Source organism: Mucor mucedo (assembly GCF_025094135.1).
Source record: "Mucor mucedo strain NRRL 3635 chromosome Unknown EV154scaffold_50, whole genome shotgun sequence".
Lineage (NCBI taxonomy): Eukaryota > Fungi > Mucoromycota > Mucoromycetes > Mucorales > Mucoraceae > Mucor > Mucor mucedo.
Window position 1 is genome coordinate 39,567 of NW_026252334.1, and position 17,139 is coordinate 56,705.

At 35.0% G+C, this 17,139-nt stretch overlaps 6 protein-coding genes across 6 annotated transcripts; 1 reads left to right on the forward strand and 5 right to left on the reverse strand.

Moving 5' to 3' along the window:
- Positions 1-52: 52 nt before the first annotated feature.
- On the reverse strand, positions 53-1,136 carry EV154DRAFT_421343 (uncharacterized protein; the record flags this gene model as incomplete). Its single annotated transcript, XM_051596014.1, has 2 exons — positions 53-252; positions 800-1,136. The coding sequence occupies 2 exons, from the start codon at positions 1,134-1,136 to the stop codon at positions 53-55; spliced, it is 537 nt and encodes a 178-aa protein (XP_051457206.1).
- A 1,761-nt stretch (positions 1,137-2,897) lies between these two features.
- EV154DRAFT_563927 (ribosomal protein L31e-domain-containing protein) lies at positions 2,898-3,335 on the forward strand (the record flags this gene model as incomplete). Its single annotated transcript, XM_051605809.1, has 2 exons — positions 2,898-3,234; positions 3,301-3,335. The coding sequence occupies 2 exons, from the start codon at positions 2,898-2,900 to the stop codon at positions 3,333-3,335; spliced, it is 372 nt and encodes a 123-aa protein (XP_051457207.1).
- A 6,734-nt stretch (positions 3,336-10,069) lies between these two features.
- On the reverse strand, positions 10,070-11,489 carry EV154DRAFT_551992 (uncharacterized protein). Its single transcript, XM_051605022.1, has 3 exons — positions 11,128-11,489; positions 11,041-11,056; positions 10,070-10,977 (listed from the first exon to the last, which is right to left on the reverse strand). Exons 1-3 carry the CDS (start codon positions 11,388-11,390, stop codon positions 10,120-10,122), a joined length of 1,137 nt encoding a protein of 378 aa, XP_051457208.1. The 5' UTR covers positions 11,391-11,489; the 3' UTR covers positions 10,070-10,119.
- Positions 11,490-11,925: 436 nt separating this feature from the next.
- On the reverse strand, positions 11,926-13,965 carry EV154DRAFT_443952 (kinase-like domain-containing protein). Its single transcript, XM_051597041.1, has 5 exons — positions 13,524-13,965; positions 13,337-13,450; positions 12,968-13,252; positions 12,863-12,899; positions 11,926-12,783 (listed from the first exon to the last, which is right to left on the reverse strand). The coding sequence occupies exons 1-5, from the start codon at positions 13,551-13,553 to the stop codon at positions 12,041-12,043; spliced, it is 1,209 nt and encodes a 402-aa protein (XP_051457209.1). The 5' UTR covers positions 13,554-13,965; the 3' UTR covers positions 11,926-12,040.
- On the reverse strand, positions 13,531-13,865 carry EV154DRAFT_510230 (uncharacterized protein). The gene has a single exon (XM_051601683.1). It carries the CDS (start codon positions 13,732-13,734, stop codon positions 13,558-13,560), a length of 177 nt encoding a protein of 58 aa, XP_051457210.1. The 5' UTR covers positions 13,735-13,865; the 3' UTR covers positions 13,531-13,557.
- EV154DRAFT_538225 (non-SMC mitotic condensation complex subunit 1-domain-containing protein) lies at positions 13,860-17,062 on the reverse strand (the record flags this gene model as incomplete). The annotated part of the gene is made up of 6 exons (XM_051604259.1): positions 13,860-14,167; positions 14,248-14,371; positions 14,461-15,192; positions 15,280-16,410; positions 16,482-16,934; positions 16,994-17,062. 6 exons carry the CDS (start codon positions 17,060-17,062, stop codon positions 13,860-13,862), a joined length of 2,817 nt encoding a protein of 938 aa, XP_051457211.1.
- Between the last annotated feature and the right edge of the window lie 77 nt (positions 17,063-17,139).

A 17,139-nucleotide genomic window follows, 5' to 3' on the forward strand; every position in this document is an offset into this window, starting at 1 on the left:
TTTTTTTTTTAGCTAACAATGAAAATGATGGGGACAGATAAAAAAAAAAAAACTAGTTTCTTTTCGCTCCGTGTTTTTGATGCGTCTTGATATGCTGAGATAAGTTATCCGATCGGGAAAAGTTCTTTTGGCAACCTGGATATGAACAACGAAATGGTCTCTCTAACGTATGAATACGCATATGACGTTTCAGATGCTCTAGCCTCTTGAATCTTCGTAGACATTGCGATACTGGACATGCATGCGACTTTGCTGTAGATGATGTTGTTGTTGCGGTTGCTGTTGTTGTTGTCGACGATGCGGATGCAGATGCGGATGCGGTCGTAGTAGAAGTCTTTTTAAACTTTGGTTTTGATAAATTGGGCATAGTGGGTTGGTATATGGGGTATGATGACATGTAAGGAGAGGCATAGTTATTGGAAAAAAAGGTAGGTTCATGGTTTAATAATGATAGATTACTGGGTGGTGTGGAGGGTGTAGAAGTAGGACTTAGTAGATTAAAATTTAGGACGGGCGAAGTGTTGCTATGCTGAAATGAGTTTCTATAGTAATTATTCATCTTGTAAAAAAAAAAAAAAAAAAAATGTTAATTAAAATAAAAAAAGTGCAATTTTTGATTGTTGTGTTACCTCGGTCGATCTTCCATCATATAAATGACTGTTATAGAAAACTTGTTGATTCTGCTGTAATTGTTGTTGTGACACAGCAACGACAGCAGCTGTCGTAGCAATTGAAGTCAAGAAATTATGAGGTCTTCCTTGTGATTGTTGCTGATTGGCCTGTTCCTGTGGAGTGATACGCTGAGTGACAGCCGCGGATACGGTAGTGACTGCAGCATTTTTTCTCTTGGTCGCACAGGATTTCTTTTTGGTATGGGTACGATAATGAGCATGAAAATTGTCAGATCGACTAAAGCTTTTACCGCAACCAGGATAGCGACAGGTGTGAGGTCTTTCACCCGTATGAACCAACATGTGTCTCTTCAAGTGCTCATAGCGTTTAAAACTCCAACCACAAAAGTTAAAATGACAAATATGCTTGTGTGCAGTCGTCGATGGGGTCGATTGTTGTTGTTGTTGTTGTTGTTGGTGATGATGATGTTGATCATGATGGTGACTGCTGTTTGGGGAGTTCATACTGCCCGTATAGGTTGAATAAGCATAATTATTGTTGTTGTACAAATTGTCTGTATTGCTTGAATCCATTAGCATAGTAGAAGGTGAAACAGCAGGTGTTAATGGGGGAGATACAACAACTTGATCATAATAAGAATTCATCATTAAAATGCTAGGTAACTTGGTTGATGTTGATAAAATACTAGTAGATTCCATTGTACTTTTTTAGTTCATCCAAATAAAAAGAGAGAGAGAGAGAAGAAGAAAAAAAAAAAAGAAAGTCTATCAATAAAAAAAGAAATGCGATTTTATACAGTTATGTGTGGATCTGCAACACACTCTATTATTTACCAATGATCGGCCTAGACTACCTATTTTTTTCTTTTTTTCTTTTTTGCTTTTATTCTTTATTTTTATATATCTATATTCATTGCTTACAAAGGAGCAGTAATATGTATACATGTAAGTAAAAATCAATAAAAGACTCTCCTTTAATTTTTTGTAATTTATCCAAAATCAGGCATACACCAAGAATGAGGAATTTACTATAACATGGTGGTAATCTATTACTATTACTCAATAGATAGTCGTATTAAAATGGTCGATTTTAAAATGTACTATGACAGCCCTTCTGTTTTTTTTAATTTTCATCATCTCTTTCTATCCCGTCTCTCTCGCTCACACACGTCTGGTTTTTTTTTTCTTTTTTTTTTCGGTTTTTTTTTTTTGGGTTACCCACTACATATTTTCATTATTCTACTAATTGTATGTGTGTGCATCCTATGCATAAATGACTTGATTTTCCTAATTTTGACAGTTGCATAAAATTAAAAAAAAAAAAAAAATAATAAAAATGTACATTTTATAAAAAAAAAAAAAAAAAAAAAAAATCCAACTATGGGGAGTTCCCTAAATGTCACTTAAAAAATTGTTCTTTAGCAGTAGTCTTATCATCATCCAATTTTTTTTCTTCTTCCGTCATTTGCAAGAACAAAGAAATGTTTTTTTTTTGAGTAACTTAGATACACAAATCTAAGGGGGGGTTGCTACATAGAGAGCCCTCGTGTAATCTTTTGTTAGTTCTTTCCCCTTTTTCATCTGGGAAACATTTATAGTTTAGACGTTTTTTTTTTTTTTTTTTTTTTTTTTTTTTGGAATAGGAGTACTTTTTTTTTTTCCATAAAGATGAGAGAGAATATTTCAGTGATTTGATTTAGAGTCCATTTACGCCACGGTAAGCGTTCATAACCAATCATACCAGTTACGGTGAAATGCATTTGCAATACCTCCTCCTCCTATTTCTTCTCCTACACCAATTGACACTTAAATGTCTCACTTGTATACACACAAACACACGCACACATATACATACAAAATAAATAAAAAAGTGCTTCGTTCATGATAGAATGCTATCACACTTGTTGTCTATTCAAAACTGCTGAACAAATCTTGTAAGCACACACAACTTAAAGAATGGGCAAGAAAAAAAAAAAACAGGTTCGGCCCGGAGCTGTGACCATTTTTTGGGTTCCCGACAACCTGCTCAACTCTATCACTGTAAGGAAAGTGGGTATATACTCAAATCCAGCATTGGCAACTGAAAGAATCTCCCTCTTTTTAAATCACTCACAAGTAAGTATACCCACATTAGAAAAAAAAAAAAAAAAAAAAAAGTGCAAGCATCATCCATCCATTTAGATTAGAATACAAATCAGTAAACAACAAATCGAAGGATGGATGATGAATATTAGAAAATAAAAAAATTAACGATAGATTGTTAGAATGGCCAAGGATCAAAAGACCACCCAAAAGCGTTCCACCCTCGCTGATGTCGTTACTCGTGAGTACACCATCCACATGCACAAGCATGTCTTTGGTCGCTCTTTGAGAAAGCGTGCTCCTCATGCCATCAAGTCCGTCAAGGCTTTCGCTACCCTTGCCATGGGTACCAAGGATGTCCGTCTTGATCCTTCTCTTAACAAGGCCGTCTGGTCTCGTGGTGTTAAGCATACCAACCATCGTATCCGTGTCCGTATCTCTCGTAGACGTAATGATGATGAGGATGCCAAGGAGAAGCTCTACTCTTATGTCACCTTCGTCCCCTGTGTTGACTTCAAGGGTAAGATTTTATTATTGACAACTTCTCTTCGATTCATTCTAACACAATTTTTTTTATTCAACTTAGGTCTTAACACTGAGGTTGTTGAGGATGAGAACTAAATTCAATCACCGTTATATACATATAATCTAAATCGATTTTTGCAACGAGAGAAATTCCCCCAAGTAAATTTTGATTCATTTTATTTTTAAAATAAAAGAGGTTGATCGCTGTTTTTTTTGTATTTCCCACCCCCCCAAAAAAAAAAACTAAGTTTTCTATATATATTTCTGTGTGTGTGTGTGTATGGGGTTTGTTTATTCAGGTGTCAAAGGATATTTTCTCGTATCACCATTTTTTCCTGAACAATGCATTTCACGTCATTGTTTCACGTTATTTATAAATAAACAGCAAGTTTCGATTTTATGCAAGAACCTAATAAGGAGGGTGAAAGTTGTCCGCTTTCGTTTTGTCTTAATAAAGCCAAAATTGTCATCACCAGTTGTCCGAAGCCCCCAAGAACCCTTTTTTTTTTATTGTGGAATTAGGGAGTTTCCTGCTTTTTTACACATCCGCATAGCATAACCTGTTGGCTAAATTAATTTTCTTAATGTCTACTAGCTTCATTCCTTTTATTTTTTCTTCAAGAATAGATTTTTTTTTTTTTTTACAACATTGTCTATTTAAAGATTACTCACATCATAGGGGATGTGTGTGTGTGTGTAAATTAAAAAAGTACACTTACTTGCCTTTTTTTTTTTTTTTTAAATCGAGAAACTCTTTTTTTTTTTTTCTAAAGGGCTGTCATAAATCATTCGCTCTACAAACGAAACGAAAAAAAAATAAAATAAAGCATACTTTCTTGGAGTGAAACCGTTCATCATTAACCCATATTAGCCTATCAGAAACAATTTTACTAACAGAAAGAGAATGCCCTCTTTTCTCCCGGGAATCGGTTACCATCTGGTAACGCCAACAGTCACGTTACTGATTGTCTTAAGGCACATCCTATATAAGTGGTAGAGCTATTAGTAGAATTACACAAGGCTTTATGATAACTTTTTCATTGGATGTATAAAAGGTTATAGTAGGTTCAGTTTACCTGGATATTAATAAAAATTGAAGTAAGCTTTCACAGCTTAAAACTACTTTTTTAATGTTTCGAAATTTACATATCCCCTCCCCCTTTTTTTTTTTTTTTCATACAAATACTGGAAGGGCGCTAAAAAACATGTAGTGCTCTGCTTTTTTCATCATTGCAAGCTTCAACAGTAAATTATTTTCAGACAGCGTGTATGTTAACATGAACGAGGGGGGGGGGGATCCTCACTTTAAGACTTGAGAGAGAGAGAGCCTCTCGCAAAAACCGACTGAAGAAGGATTACCTTTTTTTTTTTTAAGCCAATTTTTGAAAAATGGATGAGCTCCGATGGGCAAATATCCACCAAATGTTGAGACTCAGGGCTTAAATTGATTTTTTTTTGAGAAATACCTAATGACCCTCATCCATTTTTTAGAAATTTGGATCAGGGGGATAATTAAGTCTCTACTAATCCTTACCACACTATAAGTAGAAAAGGGTAGTTTAAATCGTTCCAAACGCATTTTTGTGACATTTTCGAGCATCCATCTTCAACCAGTTTAAACAATACATTGTGGTTATCCTCGTTGATTACATCTCACTTTCTAAATTTATTTATAATATCATACAAGTATTCATCAAATGTTGTTGAAATAAATAGAATGTGTGTTTCTTAATTTCCAAAAGACTTTGATGTCTACACCACCATCATCAGCCCCCAAAATATGATGATGTGGACAATACACACAAACAACCCACATGCATGAACACGGACAATAGAGCCTCTATTAATGAAATCAACATTTATTACCTGATACCAACACCCTCAAGAAGCGTACTTATCCTTTACCTGCCGTTCTAATCTAAGAAAATAAAAAGGCCTAAGCACATAGCAAAAGAAAAATAATTGATCGTCGGAGACCGCACCGAACTTTCAGCTCGCATACTGGTGAAAATTTAGATTGAACGGATGACCTATGAGTGTCTACTTTGGAGCTCAAAACTCAAATGCAGCCTTCAGCATAGAAATTACCCCTCCCCCCCCCCCACACACACACAGTGAGAATTTATTTTAATAGTACGGCAAAGGCTCCCACTTGCAATTCCTTTGAATCTCATTTTAAGATTTCAAGAAAGTATCGTGTTGTTACCTTCCCCTCTAAAGCCAGCGTTTAAAATAAATTTTTCTGTACAAGTAAGCATTCGTAGATCTATTCTCTAATTGCTCAAGAAGCACATGACATGGTGAGGTCAAAGAAGAAATACACGCACGCTGTTTATTTTAGGAGAATGTAGACTTTACTCTAAGCCACTTTAACTGCCGATCCTTCACCTGAATAGCATGTCTGGTTTGGGCAAAGGGAAAGTAAGAATGCATCAAACTTATGAAGATGTAAATGCAAATGATCTTTACACACGACCCTTTTTTTTTTCTTCTTTGCAAACACCGTCAAGGTTTCTGTACTCAACTGACGGAAAAGGACATCATGTTTTACTGTAATACGATGGGGGCACAGTAATTACAGTCATTACTGGTATTTGAGTATGAATGTGGGGTTATGGATTTCACTGCAAGCTCTTATAAAGACTTTTTCTATCTGATAATAATAATAAAAAAAGGGACTACGGTCTTTCATCAAAAAAACGTTGCCTGAAGGAACTTGAAATGTCGGAAGCGGGGACTGTAACATCTGCATAAGTTTCAGAAGCCTTGCACGAAAACTAAAGAAAATAATGACTAATGGTGAGCATTGACTATACCTTAAAGTCCAAGTAGTTACCTCCACCCATTATATAATAACTTGCATACGTGTGAGGTGAAAGACAACAGTGACAAACTTTCTTTTATTAGACAGAATGACAAAAGACATTCTTGGTTATGAACAGTAATAGAGGTCAATAAAAATAACTACACTGAAGTGCTTTCTGGTAGGTCTAAACGCTCTTTTCTGTGACTTGGCGTAACATAAAAAAAAGACGGTGGAGTAACGTGAAGACTTCAAAGAAGGCATGAATTTCTGTGGCATGAAAAATAGTGATTTTTACAGGAAAAAGAGTAGTTTTGTGTAACTTTTTTTGCTTTTAAAGCGATCTCCTTGTGGCGTAAACACATTCACTTACCCAGAGGCAGTCATATCGATAGTCATATCGATAGTCATATTTGATAGTCATATCTATCACATGGCCCATAAATTTTTTTGATTTCAAAATGGTATAAAAAGGGAACCCCCATCCATTGATTTTTCTTCTCTTTAAGGTTTGTTTTCACACTGATGTTTGCTGTTTAATAGCTCTCATTAGTGCCGTCAGTCCCAGGATTGAGTGATTCGTACTTCTCAGAGGTGTTAGGGAGTAAGCATCGTTTTTTGTTTGTATCTATTGCCATCTATTGCCATCTATTGTATACTTTTTTTTTTTTTTTTTTTTTTTTTTTTTTTTTTTTTTTTTTTTTTTTTTGCCTCCTGCTTCGGTGGGGGGCTTTTTTTTTGTTTTTTTGGCCCTTTACTTTTCTGAATAAGGCTTCTTATTCTCAAAAGTAAAGGGCCTTTTTTGCATTAGGTAGAACCATTAAGTAACTCAAATTAAAATAAAAAGACTCCCTTTGCTCTCTATTATAATTGAATGTTCTTAAAATGAAGAGTAGTTTGAAAATCTTGTTCACTCCACATGCCTTGACTGTGTCATAGTGTAAGCTCACTGTTCCAGGTTTTATATAGTATATAACGTTTTTACTTATGGTGCCCATTAAAAAGTTCGACTGGAAAGAGTGGCAAAGAAAACGGTTTGAGAGTCATGAGTAACGTGCATACTTCAATTATGCCACGAAATGTTTGAGACATGGAGAAATATAGGTAACTTTGATTCACTGGTAAATATGCGTCATTTGTAAGAGCTAGTTTTTCTTTAGACAGGAAAAGACATTCACGTAAACAAGGAGGCAGTACTGCTGCTAATGAGACGTCTCATGTAACAGAACAAAAAAAAAAAAAAAAAAACAGAGGGGAGGGGAATCCGTGCCTTGCCCTTTTTTCCTGTTGGTATATTGTTCTGGAACATTACCATGTCGTGCAATGACTACTTTGGCTCCAACTGTAACGCGCGAAAAGTATTTTTAGAGTAATCAGATCTCGATACTGCCATACATAAAATCAAGTTTACATAAGAAGGTAGGACACCACATCAGTATACACTGTATTTTGTGATAGGGCGTTGATTTGAATAGCTCGTGACAACCCTTAAAGACAAATTTATATGTAGAACTGTTGGACTGCTGCTTATCAAATTATAGAGATCTTCAAAAAATTTATCAGGACTAGTACTTTGTACTGGTCAATCGGTTCATGCCGACACCATCCAGGGCTAGATTTATCAAAATTTACATGACAACTTACATATTTTGGCTTATCAATTTTGCTCAAATATCTGGTATTGGATTATGTTTTATGTATTTATGTAGCTTAAGTGAGCACCATGCTGTAAGGTAGCAAACCGAGAAAGTTATAGATTGTAAGCGAAACTTAGCAGAAGAACAGACTAAGGTCAATAAATCAATCAATATCTATCGACGCATTTTAATTTACGTATAGTCAGTACACGGGAGGAATGATTTTTTTGAAGCGATGTCTGTCTTAAGTTTGGACATTGGTGTTACGATACCGTGACACTTTAAAATAGTGACCGGCTTTAGCGAATTCCTTTTTTTATGCCTGATCATGATTTAGCTATCATTTATCAGTGATGATGAGATATGGTTTTATTATAATGTATAATCTATATGTGTGATTTAGCACACCATATATGCGTAAAAATATAGTTCCTGTTTGTATCAAGCTAAAAATATAGTTGCGCTATGATACAAACTTTAAACCATTACTTTTTGCATAAACGAATACGTGTACAACCCGATCTCCCTGTTCTATTGTTTGATTTAATGAAAATCCCAAAAATCGTATACAATAAAAATTCTTTATTGACAGGATCTTTTTTTTTTTTTTTTCGTGTAATAAGCTGGCCAATAAAACGTAAGTTTACTACTTAACGGTATTTCTTGTCGACCCGAGTGCGATTGTCAAAATTAATTGTGGAATGAAAATCCTAATAAGCTAGTTGCCATGGATTTAAGTTGTACTCCCGCGTAGCTAGAAACTTGGTTTTGCATATCAATCTGCCAAGACATTGATCCATATACTTTTTATCTATCTACTTCTAGACAAGTGAGACCACAGTAATACTACAGATATAGAGACTGTAAGAGAAGGAAGCATGGTTTATGGGAGGAGGAGGTTTAGAGCAAATGAACTGATAAAGAAATAAAGGATACTCCTGATACATTTTTAAATGGAATCTCATTGGAAACAAGGCAAGTCAGACATTCTTCTTTTCGCAGGTTCATGCAGTCATTGTATTCACCGCGTTATGGCAGACTGGATGGCATTAATTAATTAAATATTTTTCCTTCAAGATAATAATGAGTGTGCTAAATCACACATATAGATTATACATATAATAAATTCATATCTCATCATCACTGATAAATGATAGCTAAATCATGATCAGGCATAAAAAAGGAATTCGCTAAAGCCGGTCACTATTTTAAAGTGTCACGGTATCGTAACACCAATGTCCAAACTTAAGACATGTTATTGTTATTATTTCTCTATTGGCTATGCGTAGCACTAATTGTCCAATATAGATATTGTTATTGATAGTATACTCATATTGTTAAGAGTAGTATCCTCAGCCTCGTCCATTCCATTTATTATAAATACTCTTTATTTTTCCTCTTCTTAAAATCTTTAGTTAACTTAAACATCAATAAACTCTGACAAGAATTCTAATTGATCCTATTGTTTTTTTCTACCTTTTTTTCTGCAAAAATATCCTCTTTAAGCCTACTTTTGCTACAATGAGAGTTTGACAATGATGTTTTGGACCGATACCGACTGTATCGGTGCATTTTGTACACAATCTACTAGACTTTAATATGTTTTATAGTAAAACCTGCTAAGTATGAAAAGCTTATTTATTCTAATGTCTGATTAAACCATATCAATTGAAACCTTTGAAAAAATCTACACTTGTCGTAAAACACCTCTACTTAAGACAGTGTACTGCTTTAGTCAAAGCAATTGAAATTAAAGAAGCTATATACTTTTAATAACGTATCAAAGTATGGATTAAAATACTGTTTTACATACATCAGCAAATGTAACGGGTAGATTTGGCCATGAGGATTAAACCTTTAATGATACAAGAAAAGAACTTTAATCGTTTTACTTAAAAAAAACCTGTTTATTTGTTATGTAAATAAATGATCCCCACTCTATTTTTCGCAGATTTAGCGCACCTCCCCTCTCACCTTTGTGTATTAGCATCGATAGTTCAAGTGGATTAATATCAATAGATGAAATAAAAGTTTTCTCCTTCACAAAAAGTGACTTAAATCTTGCCTGTGCATCTACAAAAAAACCACGTAATAAAAATTTCCTAATTTTACTACACTCTAGCCGTCTTGAAAATCTTGATTTTTTTTACATAGATCTGCATTGTTTGTTTCAAAAAAACCAAGTGGACATTTAGTCAGTTTGATAATTTTTTTTTGGATTCCGAGAATGTGATGGGGTGGTTGTACCCCCTCTCGAGTAATAGCTTTATATTTTTCCGCATGAATTTTTAACATGATTGGCTGTGATTACTTCCCCTCACACAAGTTCCTGAACTGTTTTGTGGGAGGGAGATTTTTTTTTTTTTTATTTTTTTTTTTTTTTTTTTTTTGGTAATGAAATATATACAGAATAAAAAAGTTTTTTTTTTTTTTTATAAGATTACTTGTTACAAGTAATGGCCGAACGATAAAATTGACCAAAGCCTTGAATGGCTTGATATTCATCTTCTGTCAAGTCAATGCCTTCTTCTTCCTGAATGGGATGGTTTACATGATCGAGAGCTTCAATCGGGTTTGATAAGTCTTGCATAGACAGTCGACGTGTCATTGCCAACGTTGGCGGAGAAGAACCCTGTTGTTGCTGTTGTTGTTGAAGGAGATAGCTCTCAGGAGATTGGTCTGGGTTATTTACAAGATAGGTGGCTAATTGAGATAAAGCAGAATTACGGCGAGGTAAAACCGGGATTATTTCTTCTTGGTGATGGAGTTCATTATACGGATAAGGTTGATAGTGAATACGTGGTGCAGACCTTCTACGACGAATGGGTTGAGTGAAAAAATAATGATCATAAGAAGAAGAGTCTGAAGAAGAAGCAGGCGAGTCTGGATAACGAGCGCTTTTTTCATGAGAATGAAATGATATGATTTTATTGGCCTCTTGATGTTCTTCATCTGTCATGTCTTCCTCATCGAGTTCTACGTATTTAGGATTAGGTAATATAATTTGGTGCTCTTCTGTCATCATATTGAGGGCCGATGAGCGACGAGAGGGAGGAGGTGAAGGCAAGGCGTATTCATCATAGTCATCAGAAGAGCTAGCACGACGAGAACAAGATGATTTTTTACCACCTCCTCGTTTTGTCTTTGCCTTGGGTCGTCGAGAACCTCCATTTCCACCGTTGCCGTTGCCGTTGCCATTGCCTCCTCGAGACTTGTTATGGGTTTGCGTATGTTGCATCATATTGTCAAATCTACTAAACATTCGTTCACAACCGGGGACAACGCATTTGAATGGTTTCTGGATTTAAAGTTTTTTAGTCTCTCTTTTTGTTAATTTTTTTATTTAATGTTATTTTCTCACCTCTCCAGTGTGTTTTCTTTTTTTTTTTTTTTTAACAAAAGGGAAATAATTAGCCTAGAATTATTTACAATAGTGAGCTTCTCTTACCTCATATGACGTGCTAAATGTTCAGATCTGGTGAATACCATGCTACATTCACCGTAGCCTGTACATTGAAAGACCTTGGATTTGCCTCCTCCTCCTCCACTTCGAGAAGAAGTTTCGGACTTGTTGTCGTGAAAGTCCATATCATCTTCTTCGGACTTCATTGACATCATCATTAAAGTGCTATGATGCATATGGTTACGGTCATAGAGATGGTTATGATTTTGCAAATCAACTGTGCTCATATTATTATTCATGCTGTGCATCAAATAAAAAGGGAAAATGATGGATAATCAAGGGCTTTTTTAAAAAGTGTCTGTGAATATGTATTGTACCCCCTTCCCAAGGAAAAAGTAAAAGAAAATAGTAAAAAAAAAAAAAGGGAGAGTGGAGAAAAAGAAAAAAACCCTGAAAGGAACCTTTTTTTTTTTTCTGTTGATTTAATTTTCTAGGGCAAAAAAAAGGTCGTTGAATTATATTTGCCCGAAACCCAGATTTGTTTTATATTCCAACTATCGAAAAACTGTAGCTTTTTTCATAAGTCCCGAGAATAATAAAAGATAAAAAAAAAAAAAAATGGAAAGAATCATTCCTTAATATGTTCTTGTAAGAAAAATAAAGAGAGTTTACATGCATAGTCATTGTTACAGATAAAACCTATGTGGTGGGGGCAATACGTGAATCGGAAGTTTTTTTTTTTTTTTTTTTTTTTTGGTTGTCAAGAAATATCACCTTTTAGTTAACAACGGAGAGATTTTTTTTTTTTCGCGAAATTCAGACCTGTCAAATTTAATGATAGAAGGGCAATCGAATGCGTTAATTTATTTTTATATTATATATATATCAAGTAAATAAGAAAAAAAGGGTTGTGGAGGGGGGGGGGGGGAAATATTATTAAAAATTAAATAGGGAATGTTCAAGTAGTAGTCAATCTTCTATGGAAGAAAGTGTTTGAAAAGAATCTCTTGATACGCTCAGCAGTAACAAGAAGTGCTCTACTTCCTTTCTTTGTTGAATCTTTGTTCTTTTCTCTTGTAGGAGCTACTTGAGATTTCTTGTTCAGACCGTGTAAAATAAATCTAGCAGCAGTTGCTTTGTTATTGGAAGTCTTTTGTTGCTCTGATGTAGTATTGTAAGAAGCCAATTCTTCATCTCCAACAGAGATCACAGGAGAGGGTAAAGTGCTGGATATACTCAATGCATTGCTTTTAATAGCGGATTTTCTAAATGTATTGGTGGAAGGAATCTTGATCATCTTTTTAATATGATGCGTGGGAGGATCGCTGTGTAACCATGGATGCTTTAATGCATTTTCTGCCGTGATGCGTCGTTTGGGATTTCTACATAATAATGCTTTTATTAAATGTAACGCTTCATCAGAGAGTGTATTTGGCTCAACGTAATGAGCAAGGCTGATTTTTTTGAATAATTCTGGCATTGTATCACAATGAAAGGGTAGTTGACCTGTCAGCATCGCATATAAGATCACACCACAGCTCCACATGTCAACAGGAGGGCCACGATAAGGCGTGGCAGTGACCATTTCTGGTGCAGCATAAAATGGACTCCCACAGTATGTATCAAGTAATTTAGTGGCATCAAACACTTTACCGAATCCGAAATCACATAATTTGATTTTACCCATTTTATCCACCAAGACTATTACAAGTTGGGCTTAATATATATATATATATACAAATATCATTTTTGGTAAAAAAAAAGATTAAAAATGACTTACCATTTTCAGGCTTCAAGTCACGATGGACAATACTGTGCTGTTGTTAGGGGGACATGTTAGCATAAATAAAGAATCTTTTTTTTGGTACAAAATCGATTAAGATACCTTGTGAATATATGCAACGGCTTCAACCAACTCTTTAAACCATTTTTTTGCTTGTGGTTCACCAATTCGACCCTTACTTTTGATTTGCTGATATAATTCTCCACCTTCCACGTATTCCAGTACAAAATAGATAGATTGGTCATGAACATTCACTTCCGTAACGTCTACGATATGAGGATGTTTGTATCTTTTTTGAAATAGTTTGCAAATTTCCTTTTCGTTTTCTGCATGTCTTCTTTGGTCATCGTTTTTAAATAATCTTGTGTCTACTACTTTAACAGCCACCTTTTTTTTGGATTTATTATCAGTATATTTTGTTTGTTAAAACAAAAACAAAAAAAACAAAAAAATTGACATCAAAAAAATCACCTTTCTTTGGGTGGCAACATGTTCGGCTAAAAATACTTCACCAAAATTCCCTTTTCCTAGAATTTCAATCTTTCTATATCTGTCTTCAAATATATTGCATAGTCTCGGTTTGACCTATTTTTTTTTTTTTTTTTTTCTTAATAAGCAAAATTTACTAATTATTTTTTTTATGAGTCTTATTATTTACTGCTCTATCTGATCTTGAGTCACGTAACATTCAATTAGACTTTTTCTAAACAAACAATGACGATTGGGAAGAAAAAAAAGAGAGGGAAAAAAAAAAGAATGAGAAGAAGGAAGAAAAGAGAGAACAAAAATTTAAAAAAGGAGAAAAGAGTAATCGCAGAACCAGAAATATATACAAAGAGTGAAAAAGGCTCGGAAACTTTTAAGAGCATGTGAGGGGATAGATTGTTTTAGCTGTAAGGCAACAAATGGGTATGAATGTTTTTTTTTTATGATTTTTTTTTTTTGTTTAGCTTCAGACTGCATCAAATTATCTTTCTGTTTTTATTTTATCATTTTAGTCATCGTCTTCCTCCTCCTCCTCATCTTCCTCCTCCTCCTCCTCCTCCTCCTTGCTCTTCTTTTGTTCTTGACTAGATCTATTTCTTCTTCTAGGCGCAAGTACCTCTTCCTCTTCTTCTTCTTCGTCATCATCATCATCAGCAGCTTCCTCCATTTCAACTTCAGACCCCATATCAAATTCCTCTTCTTCTGACTCGTCTTCCTGAATCACTCTCTTTCTCTTTCGCAATTCTCTTGTGGGTAAAACAGTAGCAGTAGTGCTTTGCTTACTCTTTCTTCGTTCCGTTTTCACAACTCTTGTTGCTATACAACAACAACAACAAAAAAAGTTGTCAATATTCCCCTGATCTTTTCTAACCCCCTTTGAGGCATAATATAAATACCTTTTTTTGTTGTTTTATCAGGTTTTTCAACAACTTCAGGACCGCCTCTTTGTTTCTCTACTTTTTGTTCCAATTCGTCAATAAGTGCTTTTAATTCAGGTTTTTGAGTTTTCTGGAATCGACCCTGACAATTAAAAAAAAAAAAAAAAAAAAAAAAAGAGTTAGATTATATTTTCTTTGGGTGCATGAAAGCATATATTTTTTTTTTTTTACCTTTGAAATGATTTCCAAGAAACTTTTATGCACTGCATCCTCATGAATTTTGTCTTGATAAGAAGGCCAGCCCTCCAATAGCTTTTTAAATGTTTTTTCTGTTTTAAAAGGTAAAAGAGAGAGACAATAAGCAATATCACGCCAATTTCTTTCATCCTGTGCCGTCAAAAAACGTTGACACAACTTGTCCACAATATTCTCAGCTTGCTTTTCCTTTTCAGTAAAATCAAATGAAAAGATAAATTTCATGATGCGTTTAAACGACTCTTCTTCCAATCTTTCAGGTTGCGTACTTGTCAAATTACTAATAATATCAGGTAAATTGTTGTAGATCGCATTGTCTTTACTAGCTAATTCCGTAAAGAATAATTTAGCAAGATCCACAATACGTTGATCGCTATCTTCTAAACATTTCGCCATTTCACTGATTTGTCCTTTCACTTTTACCATGCCGTTCAGGATCAAATGCGTCAATACCATCACCGTGTTCTTTTTCACAATCGTATCACTATCTGATAAACGATTGTACAAGAACGTAATATTGTCGTCAATCAAAGTATTGAAACAAACTGCCATATCACCCAACGCAATCACTATATTACTACGAATCGTTGCATCTTTAGATTTCTCTAAAATTGTAAATAACAATTGAAGATTCTTTTCACAGAAATCAGAGCTGACACACATAAACTTGGCTAATGCAAGTGTTGCAGTGATTTGTAATGTACGATCCTATAAATAGAATGGTAAATATTTATGCAATCATCATCTAAATTTTCCCTCTCAAAAAAAAAAAAAAAGAAAGAAAGGGAAACTTACCGTATACACCTTATTACGTGCACATACTTCAGATAATAAGGGACCAAATCTTCCAAGTAACGAATTAGGGCCAAATAAAATTTCTCTTTCCCGAATTCGAATTAACGCTTCACCAATATCGTCTTCAGCGGTTCCACCCACTTGCTCTAATTCATCATCTACCTCTGTCTTCTCATTGTTTCCACTCTCTACTGTCTCCTTTTGAGCCTTCTTACGCTTCCAAGCAGATTCAATGATTTCCAGGTGAACAATTTGTTTTAGTGCAATATGTCCCACTAAAAATAGTAACTGAGATAGTTCACTAGAGCTTTGATGGATTGCATGTTGAGGGAAAGGTAATGCTTGTTGTGTCATACTTAGGTCGTAGTCCAGGGCCATAGCATCATTGGGTGAATCCAAATCATTGTTTGTAGCCTCTACGATTTCCTTCATACCAAAGACCTTGATCGTCTTGTCTCGAATAATGGTTTCGCACAAGATTTCAGGGTTTTCACAAAGTTTGTAAATCGTATTGATGGCCTGTTCAGCAAGAGAAAACCATTCTGTATTTGCGGTTGTATTCTCAATGACATCCTTTAATCTTGAAAAGATAGGGTGTTGGATCGGGAAACGGATACCTTCTTGTACACCACGGCCCTTTTCTTTTGTCTTGATACCTTCTAAACGTTGTAGGGCCATACATGTATACCTAGAGAGACTCTGATCCGCTTTACCAAGTGGACCCAACCCAATCTTTAACATCAGATCAATCTTTTCGGACACGATTTTTGTTTTAGCTTTGGCCAGCATGCCCAAAATAATAATGGCGCCTCTTCTTTGTGACTTTTGAATTCTACCCTTTGTAAATCCATACACAGACCATAGTTTCTCAATCACGTCATAGGCAACCTTATTTTCTTTCATTAATGTACTCAAGACCTGTTCCAGAGAGGTAAGTTCTGCCAAGTTGGTATTGTACGTCAATTCAATCAGGTTTTTAGCAATACGAGATACGTTGTCCTTCTTGGAACGTTTGCTGTCGATGCTCAAATAGAGGTTTTCATAACACGACAAAAGTTTCATCTTAATACCTTTACCTTCGTCACTGGTATCCTTGGTCCAAATCAAATGAAGCATTTTTTTGATACCATCCTGTACAATATAATTAGTTTTGGAATGCCACTTTTTTTTTAAAAAAAAGGAGGTGGGAGAATTGTGCTTACAGTCGAGAGCTTCACTTTGTAATTATATCCAATTACTAAAAAGTCCATCGACTCTAAAACTTCGGCTTTGGATTTGGATGATAAAAGCTGAGTAATGATGGGAATGGCAATATGGATCTGTTCGATAAACTTTACTGCATCTACATGGAATGTACGCATCAATACCAACTGTTGTAACTTTTCAGGTGATACTGTGGTAGTGGTGGGGGTAGTAGTAGTAGTAGTAGGACGCTCTGTAGGATTCTCTGATGGATTGTCTGATTGCGTCTCTGGTTGATTCTCTTTGTCTGCTTCTTCTGTTATCTCGTTTTCGATTGCCGATGCATCCTTCATTTCAGTGTCCTCGTCTTGTTCTGGTTCTTCCTCATCCCCTGTCACTGGCTCTTCCTCATTCTCTGTCACTGGTTTTTCCGTCAGAACAAAGGTTTCGGGATCTTTCTCTAAAGCGACATTCTAAAGCAACATTGAGTACAAAAGATTTATCATGTATATATATATATATATATATTTACCTCAATTTCGGTTCGTAAAGTCAATAATCTAGAATTCCACTCCTCTAAATTGAGTTCACCACCATACATGATGTAGGGATGTGTGGATATTAAGGTTGTCAAGACACGAATAGCGTATTTTCGAACAATACTACTTTTATCCTGCA

Bases quoted from the DNA above. Each gene is read 5' to 3' on its own strand.
- EV154DRAFT_510230 (XM_051601683.1), bottom strand. From the start codon at position 13,734: ATGCTCTTAAAAGTTTCCGAGCCTTTTTCACTCTTTGTATATATTTCT.
- EV154DRAFT_551992 (XM_051605022.1), bottom strand. From the start codon at position 11,390: ATGCACAGCATGAATAATAATATGAGCACAGTTGATTTGCAAAATCAT.
- EV154DRAFT_443952 (XM_051597041.1), bottom strand. From the start codon at position 13,553: ATGTTACGTGACTCAAGATCAGATAGAGCA. The intron at 13,451-13,523 runs GTAAATAATAAG...AAAAAAAAATAG, and splicing joins ACTCAAGATCAGATAGAGCA to GTCAAACCGAGACTATGCAA. The intron at 12,900-12,967 runs GTATCTTAATCG...CCCTAACAACAG, and splicing joins CCGTTGCATATATTCACAAG to CACAGTATTGTCCATCGTGA.